General features: G+C 41.7%; 1 protein-coding gene across 4 annotated transcripts in view; it reads left to right on the top strand.

Moving 5' to 3' along the window:
- PIK3AP1 (phosphoinositide-3-kinase adaptor protein 1) overlaps nucleotides 1-16,613 on the top strand; it is a 47,047-nt gene extending 30,434 nt beyond the window's left edge. For all 4 annotated transcript variants that reach the window (XM_021284282.2, XM_065067503.1, XM_065067504.1 and 1 more), the window contains 10 exons: nucleotides 1,030-1,219; nucleotides 7,154-7,249; nucleotides 8,694-8,873; nucleotides 9,454-9,516; nucleotides 10,517-10,722; nucleotides 12,312-12,384; nucleotides 12,706-12,861; nucleotides 14,571-14,641; nucleotides 14,825-14,934; nucleotides 16,015-16,613. In XM_021284282.2, coding sequence (XP_021139957.2) covers nucleotides 1,030-1,219; nucleotides 7,154-7,249; nucleotides 8,694-8,873; nucleotides 9,454-9,516; nucleotides 10,517-10,722; nucleotides 12,312-12,384; nucleotides 12,706-12,861; nucleotides 14,571-14,641; nucleotides 14,825-14,934; nucleotides 16,015-16,069 — 1,200 coding nt within the window. In that variant the 3' untranslated portion in view covers nucleotides 16,070-16,613. The remainder of the gene's footprint in view (nucleotides 1-1,029; nucleotides 1,220-7,153; nucleotides 7,250-8,693; nucleotides 8,874-9,453; nucleotides 9,517-10,516; nucleotides 10,723-12,311; nucleotides 12,385-12,705; nucleotides 12,862-14,570; nucleotides 14,642-14,824; nucleotides 14,935-16,014) is intronic.
- Nucleotides 16,614-17,371: the final 758 nt, after the last annotated feature.

Genomic DNA, 17,371 nt, shown 5'->3' on the forward strand with positions numbered 1-17,371 from the left:
CACACAAATGATCTGCACCTGTGTGTCCACTGCAAGGTAGTGGCTAGAAGTACTACTAGTATGGGTATCTGAAAATTCCAGTAAACCTCTTTACTCACCTAATTTTCTCTCTGTCAAAAGTTCCCCTGCACCTCTCTAACACATCAAATGAGCTACCTGCCTGACCTGCTTTGACTGTGGAGGGAAGATGTGTAGGCAGTTTTGACACACATGTCGTGTGTGGCCCGTGAAGGTAGCTGTTGTGGATGGAAGAATATCTTGCAGTTCTGCAACAGGTTAAGGTGGTTGTGCTTGTGACATAGTTGGAGCTTGGGGAGGGGGCTGGGACGAAGCTTTATATTTTGCTCCCTTGCATGGTTTGGTGAAGATCTGCTCACCGCCCCCCCTGCCCCATGTTGCAAATATGTGAGAAAAGGGTTCTGCTGTCCTGTGAATTGAAAGTTGCCTGTATTACATGAACAGCTGCGTGCTGTGAGGTTTCCTGTTAATCTCACAGAAGGGGGTCTGTGTACTCCCACTTTGGGTGTGAACGTGCTTCTGGTAATGGCAAGAAACTGAAACTGAATCTACATCAAAGCTAAAACTTTGCTTTCTTGTAACTGTTGCACATGCGGCAAGCTTTCCCCCTTCTGGTCAGTTATGCTTACCCCAAAATAGCATTTGACAAGCCTTTGTATTTTTAGAATGAGCTTTGCTTGTGTTCTAGGAGTTTACAGACATGAGGTAGGACATGAAAACAAGGGGAGGAGAGGCTGTAATCAGTAGTCAGAGTGTGTCAGCACCAATTTGTTTCTCACCTTCATTACCTATTAATACAACATAGATCTTGAAGGCAGGGCCCAGACAGCTGTAGTGGGGATTTAATTCCTCTGAGAAGTCTTAGTCATTGGGAATGGCTACTTTTAGAAGGTTTTTTCCATCAGTCATGGGAGAGTGAGATATCTTTAGCTTGCTTTGATTCTCCAGTTTCTTTATTTAAATGAGACTTGAATGTGTTGGATTTTTTTTCTTGCCCTCCTTTCTCTGCAGGAAACTGCAGATATGCTGAAGAGTCACATTAAGGAAGAGCTCATGCAAGGCGAGGAGGATGAATCTGTTTATGAGTCTATGGCTCATCTGTCCACTGATCTGTTAATGAAATGCTCCTTGAATCCTGGATCTGATGAAGAGCTTTATGAATCCATGGCTGGATTTGTCCCTGGTGCCCCGGAAGATCTTTGTATGTATATTTATAGAATTACAGAATCGTAGGATGGTTTGGGTTGGAAGGGACCTCTAAAGGTCACTAAGTCCAACACCCCTACAATGAGCAAAGATATCTTCAACTAGATCAGGTTGTTCAGAGCCCCCATCCAAGAGGCCTAAGCTGACTTGTCTCTCTTACACACAGTAGCACCTCAGTTGAGTTTCAGAGCAAGGGCTGGTTATAGCTTTTCTGCTCTTACCATGAGGAAACCATCCTCCGGTTCTGATGTTGCATGGCTGATAAAATTGCTCTAAACCTTTCTTTGATTGCCAGTCTACAAGATCAAGAGCTGTTTACACAGTGCTTTGAGAGCTCTCTGAACCCTGAACAAGAGAATTAATATTTTGAAGAGACAAAATTTTCTACCATGTCCTGATTCTTCCTCCTGAGATCCAGGGAGGTAGGGGCACTCTGCCTTACAGATCCTAGTGGAAAAGAACATGCTATGATTTTATGGAGAACTGGGAAAGTGAAAAACAAGAGCTGAGATTCTACCTCAACAAAAGAAAACCAACATCTAGAAATATATGTACTGAAGAGATTATAATTGAAAAATCATTAATCCACTTGGTTTATTGCTAAAAATATAGAACTAATTCTGATAAATATGCAGATGTTTAACTTTTTTACTATTCCATTAATATTCAGTGAGGCTGCAAGTATTCAGTCACTGCAAATATCAAGTTAAGTATCTATATTAAGAAATTGTAAATTTGCTGTTCTTATCTGCCTATTTGGTCAGGCTTCATCCCACTGATATATTTTATGATTCCCACAATGAGCAGAGGATCTAGCTGATAACAGTTTAAGTACCTGCATAAGAACTTCTAGTGTTTCTGCAGTTTTAGGTGTGCTGCATCGGGGATAATGTTTTCTTACCGAAATACGTTTACTTATAGGTTATGTCTGTCCTGGGCTGGTTTTCTCCTCTTTTAGATTAAATGATGTTATAGAACATGTTGTTGATTATGGAGTCCAGAAGACTTTCTTGGTTCTCTGCCTGAAATCAAACTCTTCTTTGTTTTGTTTGGCTACTGCAGGGATAATTTTGCTACCAAAGCTGGGATTATTCTGCCTTCAGGTAGAGATAAGCAGTAAGGCTGGTTTCATTTATAAGGAACAAAGCTGCTACTGTTTGCAGTAGGGAGAGAGAGAGTTTCTAGATGTTTGGAAGCTCTGCCTGCAATCAGTGCACCTCTGAATGGGGTTGATTGATTAAGTCTGTGAAGGGGGAAATAATGTGCTTAAAACCACTAACCCAAACTTGTTTTCTTCTACCCCCAAAATGTCCGGATCTCCCAGAAACTATGCAGGGGATATTCCTTTCTTTTGTGCGTGCAAATCAAGCTCCCTGTAATCAACCACTTTGAACTGGACTCTGAAAAGCATCTCTGAAAATATTCTTGTATTGGTGCAGATGTAGATCAGAATAGCTTCCTGACAAGAAAACCATTTGCCAGCCCTGCAGAGGAGGAACTAATTGTTTTAAGGTGCTTGTTTCTTCTTCCCTGCTGAAGATCACCACCTCCCTCAGTCTGCTCTCTCAGTGGCTTGTGTGCCTGTCCCCTTGCCTGTTTCTGTCAAACAAGCCACATTAAGTTAAACACGTCAAGTACACAGGTTTTCCTGCCTTACTCTGACAGATCTCAGGAGGGATTTTGGCTGGGGTTTTGGATGAATTCAGGAAACAGAGCCTGCTTGGCTGACAGGCATGGGGACTGAGAGCTAGGAAAGGTTGTGCATTTGAAGCCTAAGCCAGGCTGCTTTCTTTAAGCCTCCCCAGCAGGCATATGTCTTTTAGGTGAAGCTTCTGCAAGCACAGCCACATCAGCAGGGTGGCAGAGGTCTCTGGGATCCACACCTGGAAGTTCTCCTGGTGTGCGAGTGCGCTGCAGGCTCTGCAGGGATAGTAGGACTGGAAAGGTAAAAACTCAAGCTGTCACTAAAGTAGGTACTTAGGATTCCTTTGCTGAAAAGCAGAGCTGAATGAGCCTGTGTTTTAAAATGTTTTCTTCATTGGTGAGATGCTGTATATGGCTTATGTGTAATACTTTAGCTGGGAATATGAGCACTTTTCCTGCTTCTTCTAGAGTTCTCCTAGTGTATTGCTCTGTATGTCAATCTTCCATGCAGGAGTCTTTTACTGAAAATCTCTGGGTTTTTATGTAGTCTGTTAGTCTTTGCCTAAAGAATATTTACAGCTTGTCTGAACTATCCTTAAAATCTACCTGTATTGTAACAGGTAATTTTAAATTGGCACAATGCTCAACACTTAGATTTGTTCTCTCAAAGCGAAGGTGTTTGAATATTGTTTACAATACCAGCACGTAGGCAAGCCCTCACTGAAATTAGTGGGAGTGCTGGCTGGTTTAGAACTGCCATCACAAATAAAGGGTTTCAGCTTTTGTAATGGCTTAAAGGTTTGTGAGGATAAAAAGCTCCCTAGGAAATGACAATCAATTTCTACGGAGGTACTTTCTCTAGGTCAGAGTAGCCCTTATGTGAGTAGTTATGGCTGTGGTGTAGAGGACAATACCTGGGTTATTTGAAGTGTAGCCATACTGTGGCAGCATGCCCATTTACTGTGATCAAGATGTGCTTCCATCACAGTTTTTCAGACACTGATCAAAGGAAGGTCAGATATCACAAGGTCATTTGTCTGTCAGGAACTGGTTTGAGAAAGAGGTAACACAGGACTGGAGCCCTTGTAGTGCGTTAAAAGTAGTAGCAAATACTTGAACACCAGAGTGTTCTGTTAGATCTTGTATTCTTATCTGACTTGTGATTTTTCAATGCATTTTTCTCTCTGCATTTGGTCCTGGGGAAACATTTAGAGAAAGTTCAGAAGCTATGCAAGGACCCAGTTTTACTTAAACTGATGCTGCATGAGAGTTACACACACCTGTATTGAGTTACTACTTGTCCCTTTAAGTTTTGAGATAATGATGAAATTAAAAAAAAAAAAGTAAAAGGTTTTGTTCATATACAGAACAGTGCCCCCCCTTCTGCTGGAGGGGAGCATTCCTTCCCAGGTAGGTCTTAATGCCCTGAGCAGCATAGATCATAAAGTACTCCTAACCAAATCAGTGGGAATTTACTAGCTCCTGCTGTTACCTTGTTTGCTGTTCTCTAATAATGAGATTGAATTGCCTTATTTAATTTATTGTTAATCGTTGCATCAGGTAGTGCTTTGCTTTTTCTGCTTTCCTTTCACCAGCACCTCCTGCTGATTTTGGCTGGAGTTGTGCGCAAGAGGGACTCTGAGAGCAAGGACTCTTGAAAGTGCTGAAAACCGGTTTGATTTGTGTGAAGGTTAAACGTCTGGATTTGTGTGTGTGTGCGCTATTATGCTGTTTTACCTGGGGAAAGAGTGAGGCTGTATTTCCTCTGTCCAAGCTCAGACACTGGCAGTGGCCAAGGGGTGGTGGAAAAAAGTCCAGACCCTTAGCACTGTTTGTGTAATCTATAAACTGCGTGGACACTCAGACCCTAGATAGTGTGAGTTTCATGCAGAGCTTTAATCCTTTCTCCTAGAGAGTTTCAGCTGACTAAAACCTATTGGCCTGTAATTTGCAGACTTCCAACACCTAAAGAGTAGATGTTAGGTCACATATAAGTTGCAATGCAATAAGTTCTACTCTCTTGCATGTTGTTTCCCTCCTCCACCATTTTTATTCTCTTGAGATCAAGCTCTCAACACTGTCCTTATTGATTTTAATTTTTTCCTTAGTTAATGCGAGAAACAGCAGCCTCCTTATCATCCTTGAGCAAACGGAGAGAATTGTGCACAAAAATGTAACTGCTTATAAAGTTACAAGTTGCAACTTATGCCAACACGTTGAAGCTTTTGTCATGCATAATAAAGGATTGGTCTCTGTAAAGAGGTGGCTTGCTTCGTGTGCAGGCATCTAGTGTTCGCAAATGTTTAAAGGGAGAAGGGTGCAATAGCACTTTCTAAAGGGTGCCCACACATGGATATTTTGGCTGTTGTGAGGGGTCTGTAGGACATAACTTACTTTCTGTATGTCTGTCTGTTCCCAAGTTGGTTGAGCTCTCTTCTAAAGCTTTAAACCTTGTAAGGGAAAACTGAAGCTCTTTGAATAAATACCTTTTAGCTACTAAATTCTGATATCTAGGAATTAGTTAAGTCTTTTCCTGCTAACCCTTCAGACCAACTTTCTCCAATAGTCTCAGGAAAATCTGGGAACCTTTCCTGTGATATATAGAGTTTGTGTGTGCCACCTTCTTGTCACTTCTGTCTCACAAGCCTGTTTTTGCAGCAAGTGGAACAGAAGGTGTTATTGACGAAGCTGAGAACTTCTTTTCCATTTTGGTATGTGGGTGAGATGTTAGGTCTCATCTGTATGCAAGACAGGCCCATGTGCAAGAGGGTAGCAAGGTGGCAATTGTGTCTTTTATCAGCTTATTAGTTCTCCTTAGATTTAACAACATTTACTATGTGACAGAAAACAAATCCTGCAGTATCCTGCTGCACTGCTGGTTTGGTGATCCTGCAGAGTACAGCGAACATGGGGAAGACACCATTCCCTCCACAGAGAATGGAAGAAACTTTGCACACTTGTCACTTTCCATTCTGCTCCCAAGTCCATAAAGTAATGGCTTTCCTCTGGGCTTAAATTTGCTACGGATTCATTTCTAAAAGCTATGTTTAAAATATTCAAGGTCGCTGCAAGGTGGAAAAAATTGCTCCACCAAAAAAAGTACAGGTCTGTAGTGCTGATTCTTTAGGATTCTCAAATGTCAAATCTGTGCTTTCGTGTAGTGCAGTGATACTGAAGTGAACTTCATATTAGGTTGGTGGTGGGCAGATTAGCTCCAGCAGCACGCAGCTTGGCACAGACTGCAGAGCTCTCGAGAAGCTGCCGGGGTGGTTGGTCCACGCAGCATGCGGTGTTGCTGCCACTGTGCTGGAGCTACTCCTGGGAGGTTAAAGCCAGGTCGAGTGCATTCACATGATTGTCAGTGGGTCCTTTGACAATTATAATCTAAAAGAAACCCACAACATTCTAACAAAGAAAAATCTTGCTAGCATTTTCTTATCCCTTTTTCATAATCTCCTCAGCTTTGCAGGAAAAAATAAGATAGGTCAGCAAATATTTAAAAGACATTTACAGAGAAATATTTCTTATTCTGTCACATAACTCAAACCATCTAATTTACACAGTAATAGTTATTTCACAACATTTCATTTATATCACTCTTGGTTTTGATATCATTAGAAGCAAGGTTACCTAATATTTTATTTTAGTTTTAGGGTTACAGTGAGGTTAACACTTTTTTTTTGTCAGAATCCTTTATGTCAAAACAATGACTTAAAGTATCTTATTGTTTGCTGTCACTCCTTTTTCAATACTAAATTATCATCTGACCCCTTAAACACCTTCCAGTCCAACTAATTAACTCAGCCAGCTGTTTTGACTTTTACCCAATAAACAAAACAAATACTATCTTCTGTGTCATGGGCACATTGTCTGTAATGTCTTGTTTTGCCAAGTCAGAGTTTCAACACAGTTTGGCCGCTCACGAGCACGATGCAGAGGCCAAAATCTTCACCTGGCCAACAGACTCTCGGTAGTAGCTAATCCTCAGTGCCTGCTTGGAGCCTTGTCAGAACTTCTCAATAGGCAATGTTAGTCATGCTCAAGTGTAACCATCAGGCAGCTGGCAAATATTTGTGAAGAGTGAACACAGGAACTTAGGAGCCTTTTTTGACGCAAATGTCTGGTCATGCCTGGCTTCCTTTTTGATTTTCACCATAAACCAAAGGTCTAGTCAGAAATTTCACATCATTTTCTTATATTACAGTATTCCACATGTTTAAGGGCATAATCAACAGATTAATCTTCCTGTTTTGTTTTTTTTGTTTGTATTTTTTTTTTTTTCCAGATGTAGAGATGCTTCAATCCAAACCAGACACTCCAGTTGCTGGAGATGAAGTTTCTCTAACTACGAAAGACTCAATGCTCCGCAAGTTTTTAGAAGGTGAGACCTGTTTGGAGAGAGGGGTGGCACTAGCACAGTTAAAAGCAACTAAATGGAACTTGAGATTTCTCCTTGATCTGTTAAAGATAGGAGCTAGTCCACACTGTTTGTGGGAAGCTGTGCTTTATTGGGTACAAATGAGGCACAACAGAAAAAGCAGCTTGTGAGGTGATTTCACAAATGCAGTTAGTTTCTTAACAAAGAGGAAGAGTGATTTCTAGTTCCAGTCCCTGTATACTGACAAGTGCAAGCACACAGCTAGTGCCAATTCAGGAAAGGCTCTCTTTTGTGATGGGAATTAATTCTGGTGTCCTGATGTGGGTGCAGGCTCCCCTTATGGGCAGAGGCTGAGTATAAAGGAGAGCAGCACAAGCTAGTGGTGAATTTTAATGTAGATGCTTTAGTAAAAACTCCATTAATTGAAAACAGCAGACTAGAAAGAGGAAGAGGAACTACTGGCTCCAAAACCTGATCTATGCTCTGCCTCTTCAGTGTTCCCTTCTGCCTTCTCTGACCAAAGCTAGACCTTAGCTCCATGCTGTCACCACTGAGCATGATCTGGTTGTCCAAGCCTTTTCCTGACTTACCAGGTTCCATGGGATACTGGTTCACTTTTTGCGGGTGACCCAGCTGAACTCAGAGTGAGATTAAATCTAGGGCTTTTAACATCTTCTTCTGTTTTCCATGCTGACACTGATGCTCTGGCAGTCCCATTGCATTGCCTCATATAGGTGTTACAACATCACTGTCAGAAAGTTAATCCATTGGTTAGGGTATTTGCTTGTGACTTGGTAACAGAGTAGGAAGTTAGTCTCAGGGCTCTTAATTCCTTTTGCTAGCATGCAAACAGGGAAGCTAGCTTTTAAATCAGATATGACAGCATTTGATGATTTTGCAGTCATGTTAGGAGTGAGAACAGAATGGATATGATGAGGTGGTATAATGGTAGCAGGGCTTGTTAAATATGGATGTGTGTACTCAGCTCCCTCTGGGACACATTGTTCTGAGACCAAACATATTGTCAGCTGATGGTGATTGCTCATTTCAGACAAAGGAAAAATTCTCTGTAGTACTTTGTAGACCATCACAAGTAGCTTTTGGAAACCAGCACTCTGTTTGATTTGTTAACTGATATATTAATTTACTGGAATTAATTGAACTGTTCATTGAATACTTAAATACAGTTATGAGATTTTCCATTATGGTTTCTTTGCCAAACCAGACGGTAAAGGCTTAGTGGCAAACACTTACACGCTACTAGATGTTAGTGACTTTATCAAGTCCTGACCTGAAGGGCTTTGGCACTTTAAGTCATTGCAAAACTGAATGTTTTTGCTTGTGAAATGGCCAGCTTGGTAAGAATGTGGTACATAGTGCACCAGGAAGGATCCAGTGTCCAGTGAAGTGGCCAGGTTTATTTTTTACAAACTCTGCTCTGTTGTAGGCAGTAGTGTGGATGTGCCAGATTCAGAAGAAGGAGTTTGCCAGCAGCATGGTGAAGATGTATACTACTCAGTGGAACAAGATACTTTCCCACAGGAAATGGCGAGCAGACCTCCAGTTCCTGTTCCAAGACCAGAATCCAGCTCTCCACAGCCAGACAATGAGCTGTACATCTCCAAAAGTGAGTTGGGTACCAGGACCTAAACTATAGACTACTCAGCTGTAGAATGGCCTTGACATGGGCTCCAGTTGCCAAATAAATGCCAAGAAAATGTACATGTTTTTGAGATCCCTGGATCATTTGGCTCTGGAGCTGGATTACCTTTGGGATCCAATTTCAGATGTGTTTTTCATCTTCTGCCCACTCTGAAAGTGTGGGGATGTTGCATCCTGAGGTTTTGGTCTGAGATTTCGCTTAATGAAAGCAGTAGGAGAGCAGGTTACTCCCAAATGGTATAAACAAATCCAACTAGGTAGGAAAGATCTTGATATTATAAGATAGTAAATTGAGACATTGCTGCTCTGTAATGATATCATTGATATAATAGCATTTGTATAGGACATAATTCTATACCTCCCCTCTGAGGTGGGGTTTAATTGAAATTAAAGAAAATGGTGCCTCTTAGTTGGCTAGGCAGTTTTGGAAATCTTGGTCATATGCTGTAATGCAGTACAATATTGTCTATGCTTCCCATGTTCGTCCTTGCTATTTCTGTCTTCATGAGATGCATTTTGATATCTAAAGAGTGCTTGTTTTACAGTTTTTGCACAGAAAGCTCAAAGACCTGAGAATCTCTATGTCCCTAGAGGAAGGGTTAAGAAAGGTAAGTCAGAAGTTCAACCTGAAAATCTTTCCAGTAATCCAAAGGCTAACCTGCTGAGGTAGCTTCATTTGTGTGAAATGTGACAGAACAGTCTGTTTTACAAGGCTCATGGGATAATGGTCCTGTATGAATGACTGAACCTTACTGACCTTATATGACATTGAAACTTTTTATAACAGCAGAGTGTGAGAGGGGTACTCTTATCACATACTCTACATATCTGCTGTCTTGGAGTTTATCCTCAGTCAGGATCATAATGATCATCAAAGTCCTTTTATTTTATTGCGACCCATATTACTTCATGGAGTCAATGTTGCACTTTTGATCTTCTGGATGTAGCCACTGCCTGTTGACCAAAATTTCCTGGCGTTTAACGTGTAGTGAACTGCTTGCCATTGATCTCTGCACTTCCAAAACCGTGCTCTTGTTCTTTCACCTCTTATCCTGTGCACTATCAGAGTGCCAGGAACCACACCTGAGCTTTTATTTCATGTTGGGAACTCCTCTTTGTTGCAAATGAGTTAGAGAGAGCTAGCATCAGCAGGATGGGTTTTCAGCTTTCTGTTCCTGGAGTTGCACTGCACAGATTACCTAGGAAGAGTCTGGTTTTGTGGCTGCCGAGGTGAAAGCTCTGTTCTGTGTATTGCTGAGGAGAGAGAGATTTTTGAAGTGTGGAAGAAGAGCACTTTAAGGAGTACATTTTGTGCTGTTCACTTAAGTTATGTTTTTAAGAACAGATATTATCCCTGGGACATATTTGCATACAAGGCTACCTCTCAACTGGGCATTTAGCTCTGACAAATAATTGGATGGCATAAGGACAAAATACTCTTCTGGCTAAGGAAACATTCAGTCTGTAATACTGATTTTTTTTTTTTAATTTTTTTTTTTATTATTTTTTAATCTCTGCTAGATCAAGGGTGCTTGTGTTTCTTTTCATTCAGTGAGGAGGGCAGATGCCACAAGTTCAATAACATTTTTTGTGCTCTTCTCTCTTCAGAGACAATAGTCAGGCCTGTAAGGGACCTGTCTCAATCAAGCATCTATGATCCATTTGCTGGAATGAAAACACCAGGTCAACGGCAGCTGATTACGTTACAGGAGCAAGTGAAAATGGGCATACTCACTGTTGATGAAGCAGTACTTCATTTTAAGGAATGGCAACTAAACCAGAAAAAGAGATCAGAATCATTCCGGTTCCAGCAGGTACAGGCTTATTCCACGGTTTAAGAAATACAGTTCTCTCTCTGAGTGTATATCACAAGCTGTTCAGTGTGGGTACATTTCTTTCCTGGTTGGAGCAGGAAGGTTGCTAACCCAGTCTCCCTGCTAGCGGAGTTCTCTCCTGACATGGTGGGGTTGTTTCCATGTGGCAGCAAGCAGGTTGCTGTTTTACAGGTGTTTGTCTTGCAGTGGTTTTGTTAGTTTCTGGAGATCTGTACACTAGGAATTGAGTCAAATCCAGTTGGCTAAATTACCTTTCTAGAGGTCACCTAGCACCTACCTGCTGGCAGGGGGCTTCTGTGATGAACATTTAGCTTGTCAGTTCTCATCCATTTCAAATCAGTGAAGGCTCAGTCCCAGATGGTATATTGGCTCTTAAGTCCTGTCTTGTAGATGGTCTGATTCCTCCCTGGGTGTTTGATGGCTCTGGGACTACCTGTTCCTTGCAGCTGGGCAAAGTCTAGCAACAGTCATTAGTGAAAACACAGTGTCTGGGCAGCTTAGCTGAATGGAGTCGTTATGTTGGCAGCAGCAGCGTAACGACTGGTGGAACTACCAGTCATAGTGTAAAATTTCTATTCTCAAATTAGAGTGGGGCTCCCTCTTTAAAACTGCTGCCTGCTTCTTTTGGAGACTTTTGTTCATGCTGCAGCAGTCTGCTCTCACACTTGAGGTGCTGATCTCTGGAGTGTGATGCTGTTTTGGGAACTGTCAGAGAAAACCAAGATTTTTTCCTCCTGGTTCTCACTTGGAAGGGTCCTCTCTACCCAGAAACTGTCAGAGGAATCCCTTCTTCTGTCAGTGAAGAACATAGAACCACTTTAGTAGAAGTCTGTAGCAGAGATGAAGTCGCATGCTCTGTGCCTCATCCTGTGAGCAGATTTCAAAGTTTCTGCTCCAGATCTTGCCTCATGCTACAGCAGTTGCTTCATCTACTTTTCCACCTATACAAAGGTTTTGTCCTCTAACATATGTACATATTTCCATGCTGGAAAAGTTGTCTGTTTGTTTTCCCCCACCTTTCTTTACTGTAAGGTGCAATATACAGCCATATGATAGTGAAGAGACTTTGCACGCAATTACATTTCCAGGTGTACCTTCTTGCTTCAATGGGGACATTCTGAATTCTTTCTGAATTGTTCCTCACACTTCGGAATGTGTGGCAGCCTCTTCCATTCCTGCAGTCAGAATTATCTGTTCATTAGTACAGATAGGACTGTGTAGTTACTTGATCATGGCTCTTGTTTCTGTGCTGGTGTCACAGTGGAAACAGAAAATAGAGGGAGTTCTAAACCTTATGCTGCTTATCTGCAACTGCTAGTGGGTCTGTGAACTTGATCTTAACATACACAATGAATGTCTGAAAAAAACTTGGCTTCTGAAAGGCACACATGGATTTCTGAAGGGAATAGGTTACAACCTGTTGACATTGTTTGGACTTCAGCCAGGTCTAGCAGGCCTTGTTACAGCTTGGTTGCAAAGTTAGCTGAAATATAATATTGGTGTTGTCAGAAAGCTGCTCATCCTACTTTATCCAAAGCCCTGAAACTAATATCTTGTGATGTTTGTAGGAAAATCTGAAACGGCTACGAGACAGCATAACCAGGAGGCAAATGGAGAAGCAAAAGAAAGACAAAAGTGCAGGTAATAGTCTCTGACATGAAGCAGCTAACAATGCTAATAGGCTCTTCAAGGCAGAAATTTCTCTATGTGTATTGTAGTTACATGGTATTTTAATATTCACATCCATGTGCCTGTTGGCTCAAACATATGGAAGTTGCATTACTTCTCAGTTTCCCAGACTGAGGAAAGGATGCCCACATCTGGGGAGTGAATCTGGATTCATTCATGTACAGTTATGATTGCCCTTATGTGATTGTTTTTAACTTTATTCTCTGGTGCAAAGCTGTCTCTCAGAGGCTATGCTTGCATAGATCCTTCTGAGCTGTTCATTTTCCCTTACAGATTTGGAAATTACAGTACCCATTCGACATTCTCATAATACTTTGAGGAAACCAGAATGTGGAATCTATGAATATGCTCCCCGGAAAAACGTTTTCCCACCAAAAAAGGAGTTAAAGCGAGGAGACTGGAAAACAGAAAGCACATCCAGCACAACAAGTAAGCAAACCCTGAGTGTTATCCTCTCTACGGAAGGAAAACACTTCCCCAGCCTGACTCTGCAGTCAGGTCAGGGGACAGGACTTCTCCTCCTGAATCCCAGTACCAATGCAGCCACCCCAAACCCTGCATGCCTCAGGCTGCCTGTTCTCAAAACTGTAAAAGCAATTCTAGGTACATCAAGCGGTCTGGGCACCTATGTCTGCATCTCTGCAGGAGGAGAACTTGAAAGCTGAGTAAAAGATTCCCTTGAGCCTTCTCAGAGAAGGCCTATCACCCATCTTCAGTTCTTAAAAGTACATGGCAGCTGCTGTCTTACAAAAAAAAAAAAAAGGACGCTCCCTTGCTGTGACTCTCAGCAGACAGCATGCTCTTCTGGTCTGAAGAATGTAGTTATATTGCAGGCTGGGAACCAGTCTCTACATGTTGTAGGTAAAGAGCAGTGTTTTTCATCGGTAGCTATGGGACCTCTTTAGTGACTTGGGCAGTCTGCACATTTTTATCTTTGGTTCTTATTAGGTTTAATTTGTGCAAATTAATTCCCTGCATTCTTGCTCTTACTGAAGACTGAGAAATTATTGCAGAAATGATTAAGATCATTTTGGTCTTCTGAAAGGAAAACTGAGTCCTAGTGAGGTTACTACCTTTGTGGCTCTTGACAAGATGCAGCTGATACATCCAGAGCAGGTGCCAGAGCTTGCTGATTTGGATATAAGCAGTTGTGAGAGAAATGCTACCAAGCCTGCAGAGTTCACTGTGTGCAGCCTGGCTCTCTTAGCCAAGACATGATTGTGAGAACAGACCATAACACCATATTTAGCACTCTCAAGTGCTGCTGTTTGTACCAGCTGATAATGAGAGTTACCTCACCAAGCTGAGGGAGGGACTGCATCTTATGAGAAAACCTCTCTAACCTCCATTTCAGTGTATAATTTCCTGAACATTAGCGTCCCAGTATTGCACAGCCTTACAAAACATTATGTATTTATGACTGAAACCACCCGTAACAGTGTAGGATGTGTTTGTGAGTTAGTATCCCCTTCAGAGATGGCGTGACTGATTAAGAAAATATTCCCTACTCTGAGTCCTTGCAAGTTAAGTGGGTTTGCATAAATGGTTGCTGAAGGTTGTTTGAGCCAACTTGTCATTTTTTAGTTCTGAAGTAGACCAGGAAACTTTTCTGTGATGAATAAGGATTATTGTGAGAGGAGGTGGCGAACAGCGATTGGGAACAACAGCCTCTGAAGCAGTCACTTATTCCAGGAAGGAATGTGTGGCCATGCTCGGAGCCATCTACCTCCATGCAGCTGTTAAGGACATAGGGTTTGATAATTTAACTATACGTAAATGTTGGGTGTGTAACACTGGTGAAAATATTTACCTTACTTGCCCATTGATATTGACACTGGATCCTTTCAGTTGGATTATGGTTGTGAGTATTTAATCAGAAGCCTTGACCTAGATAGGGAAGAAATCTGCTAGGCAGCAAGCAGAACTGAATGGTTTAGCCCTGTGGTCTGTGTTGCATGACATGCCATTGTTTGGATCCTGAACATGTGAAAAATAACCATAGAAACAAATCTAAAGAAGCGCTAAATGATGTATGCAAGAGGTAAGCATGAGGTTAGAAGTAATCCTGAGTTAGTGAACTGCAGTTAAATTGCCAAGATTTAATAACCACTTTGTTTTCATTTGCTCACTCACTCCAGGTAGCGCAAGTAACCGCTCCAGCACTCGGAGCATCTTGAGTGTCAGCAGCGGGATGGAAGGGGACAGCGAGGTAAGCTCTCACCTCTGCTATGTGCTGGTCCACTGTTCTTAAGCACGTGGCTTTGTTTTCATGCAGAAGAAAATGAGTTCAGGGGTAGCACTGCGTTTGCAGAAGTGGCAAAATGTAGCTACTTCTATTGTGAGGCTAACAAACCAAATTCTGCTGATCTGTAACCTCTTCTTCATTTTGTAGGACAATGAAGTCGCAGAAACAATTAGAAGCCGCAGCCCAGTTGCCCAACAAGCAGAGAGGCTGCCTTTCTCAGAAAGGCCTCCCAGGGTGCCTCCTCGAGGTGCAAGCAGGTAAAGCCAAAATGCAGTCTAAATATGGGCTTTCAGTGAATCAATATGGAAGCCTTTGGCAGAAAGCAAGGCAGGAAGCAAACGTGTCTGTCAACAAAATTACCAGAATGTTATCTATAAGCACACTCTGTTAGGAATGGTAAGATCCTTGCTTCTCATCTGTAATAATTGGTGGAATTGGTTTCCTAGTTGGTGACACACCTATTGCAATGCTCCTACTGCGGGTCACGCACTGCAAGGTCAGCACTGTTGAAGTACACGACACTTGACGTAAGACTGATGCTGGTGGAGTAGCATCCTGCCTTTGGTGGAGATGTAGTACCCAGTCCTCCTGAGAAGATCCTCTTGCAACATACAAAGTGTAGGGCAGACAGAATTCCCTTTTGGCATTCCCTTGGACTTCTTTTTCTTTTTACAAGTTTCACATCTCTCCAGATCGGACTAGTTTACATATTTGGTGAGCCTCAAAGAAAGAACTGCACTGGTTTTATAAAAGGTGCTGAGGGGTTTTGCCTTGATTTGATCAGACCACCACAAACTTAAATAACTTATAAACATTCCTTTAGTCCAACTAGTGCAAATCTATGAAGTCCAGGCCCCAGATGCTTATCTAATTAGAGATGCTCATAAAATTCTCTAGCTGTTAAAATAGTAATTACTGATGTGTGGTGCAGTTAAGTTCTGTATGTTGGATTTGCTCTGGCAAGAATATTGCTGGAATATCTGTAGTTAGTTTAAAAAAATATTTTTAATCTTTTGATCTCTTCCTGTTGCTCTTCATCTAATTTTCAAGAGAAAGCTACTAAACTATCAAAATTTCACTCCAAGTATTAGAGTGTGTCTGTCTAGTAATAGTAGAATTACTGCAGCTGGAGAGCAGACGAATGAACTTGGTTGGGAACAGGGCTCTGGCACCTTGGCACCTGCTCTGTTGCTGAATCACTGATAGCCTGTTTTAGTTCTTGTATGACTATTGCTTGCACAGTATTCTTACATATGATGTTACTGCATGCAACATATTACTCCAGAACCCTATTCTCTACTGTTTTTTAAAATGCATTGTATTCTGTCTTTTTACAGGCCTGTAAGTTCTGAAGGTTTTTATCCTCCACCTGTGCCACCAAGAGGCCGCTGAATCTCTTAACATCTGTGGAATATGAGATTTTTCTGTTTGTATGTGTGTTTGTACAGATTTTTTGGGTTGTCTTAAATTATTTATAAGTGGAAGCCAGGTGTTTTCTTCCGTTTCTTCCTCCAAAAAGCTCTAGTCACTTTTCCCCATGATTTTCACTGAAACTTCTTGGCCTTCTATAATTTTTTTGCTTGGAAGGTGCTTGGGACTTCAAGAAAAAGTATCATGATTAGGAAGGAGAACGCTGACATGTGTCTTTGGAGCCCTGCACCAACATGAAGTTTCCTTCTGACCAAGGAAGAACATATGTCCTTTCAGAAACTAAATTCTGATAAGCATTGTTACCAAAACCCTTGATACAATGTGCAAGGGCTTGGAAAAAAGTAAAGAAAATAAGTTGTTCAAAGATTTTGTTTCAAGAACACTCATTACAGCAGGAGCAGGTGAATGTACTGCTGTTTGGTGACATTTTGGGTACAGACATACTGGCTTTTCAGAAGGTATAGAATCTCCTTCCAGCAATCATTAAACCATGGGAGGATAAGAAGTTGTCTTTATTCAAGAATGTATTTTGCATACAGCCTTGAAAATGCCTTTCCCTTTCAACTTCCCTCCCTGAAGAGGACAGACTTTAACAAGGTGTTGTGTGTGCTGCATTCACCATGGAAATTCCCAAGGCAGCTGGTAAGGGACCTGCTGTATCACAAAACAACTATACTTAAAACCCTTTTTTGGGAGGGTATAGGTATGTTGTTACTTGAAATCTCTTGACTGACTTCTCAAATTAGAGAAAGGAATTGGTGGCAATGCTGTGTTCTCTATCTCTTACGTTCATTGTAGAAGCAATATGAAGGTGTTGCACTTCAAGCTCTGGGATAGTATAGCGAGTCACCAATTATAAATGCACACACCTCAAATGCCACCCATGTAGTTAATTAGCCCACTGCAGTAGAGACAGGGGGCTGGACCCTGCTTGCTCTCCTCTTCCTTCCTAGCGATGTGAATCTGCAACAGCTGTGTCCAGCCTTTTTTCTGCCTGAGGGCTTACAAACTTAAGGAGAGATTCCTGATTTGGCTCTCTGTGTTCCAAACGTAGAAAGCATGCAAAGCAGGAATTAACTTTGATTACTTATCTCAAGGGACTTGAAAGATGGAAGTGAGGTGTTTTGTTTGTTTGTTGTGGGGGTTGTGGGTGGGTTTTTGGGGGGTTGGTTTGGTTTTTTTTGCAGGTCTTGCAAACTTTTGCTCATATCCTTACCCTTGGGAGACAAGTATAAGGCTCTGGTTTTCCATTAGTGATACAGA

Source organism: Columba livia, chromosome 6 (genome assembly GCF_036013475.1).
Source record: "Columba livia isolate bColLiv1 breed racing homer chromosome 6, bColLiv1.pat.W.v2, whole genome shotgun sequence".
NCBI classification, from domain to species: domain Eukaryota; kingdom Metazoa; phylum Chordata; class Aves; order Columbiformes; family Columbidae; genus Columba; species Columba livia.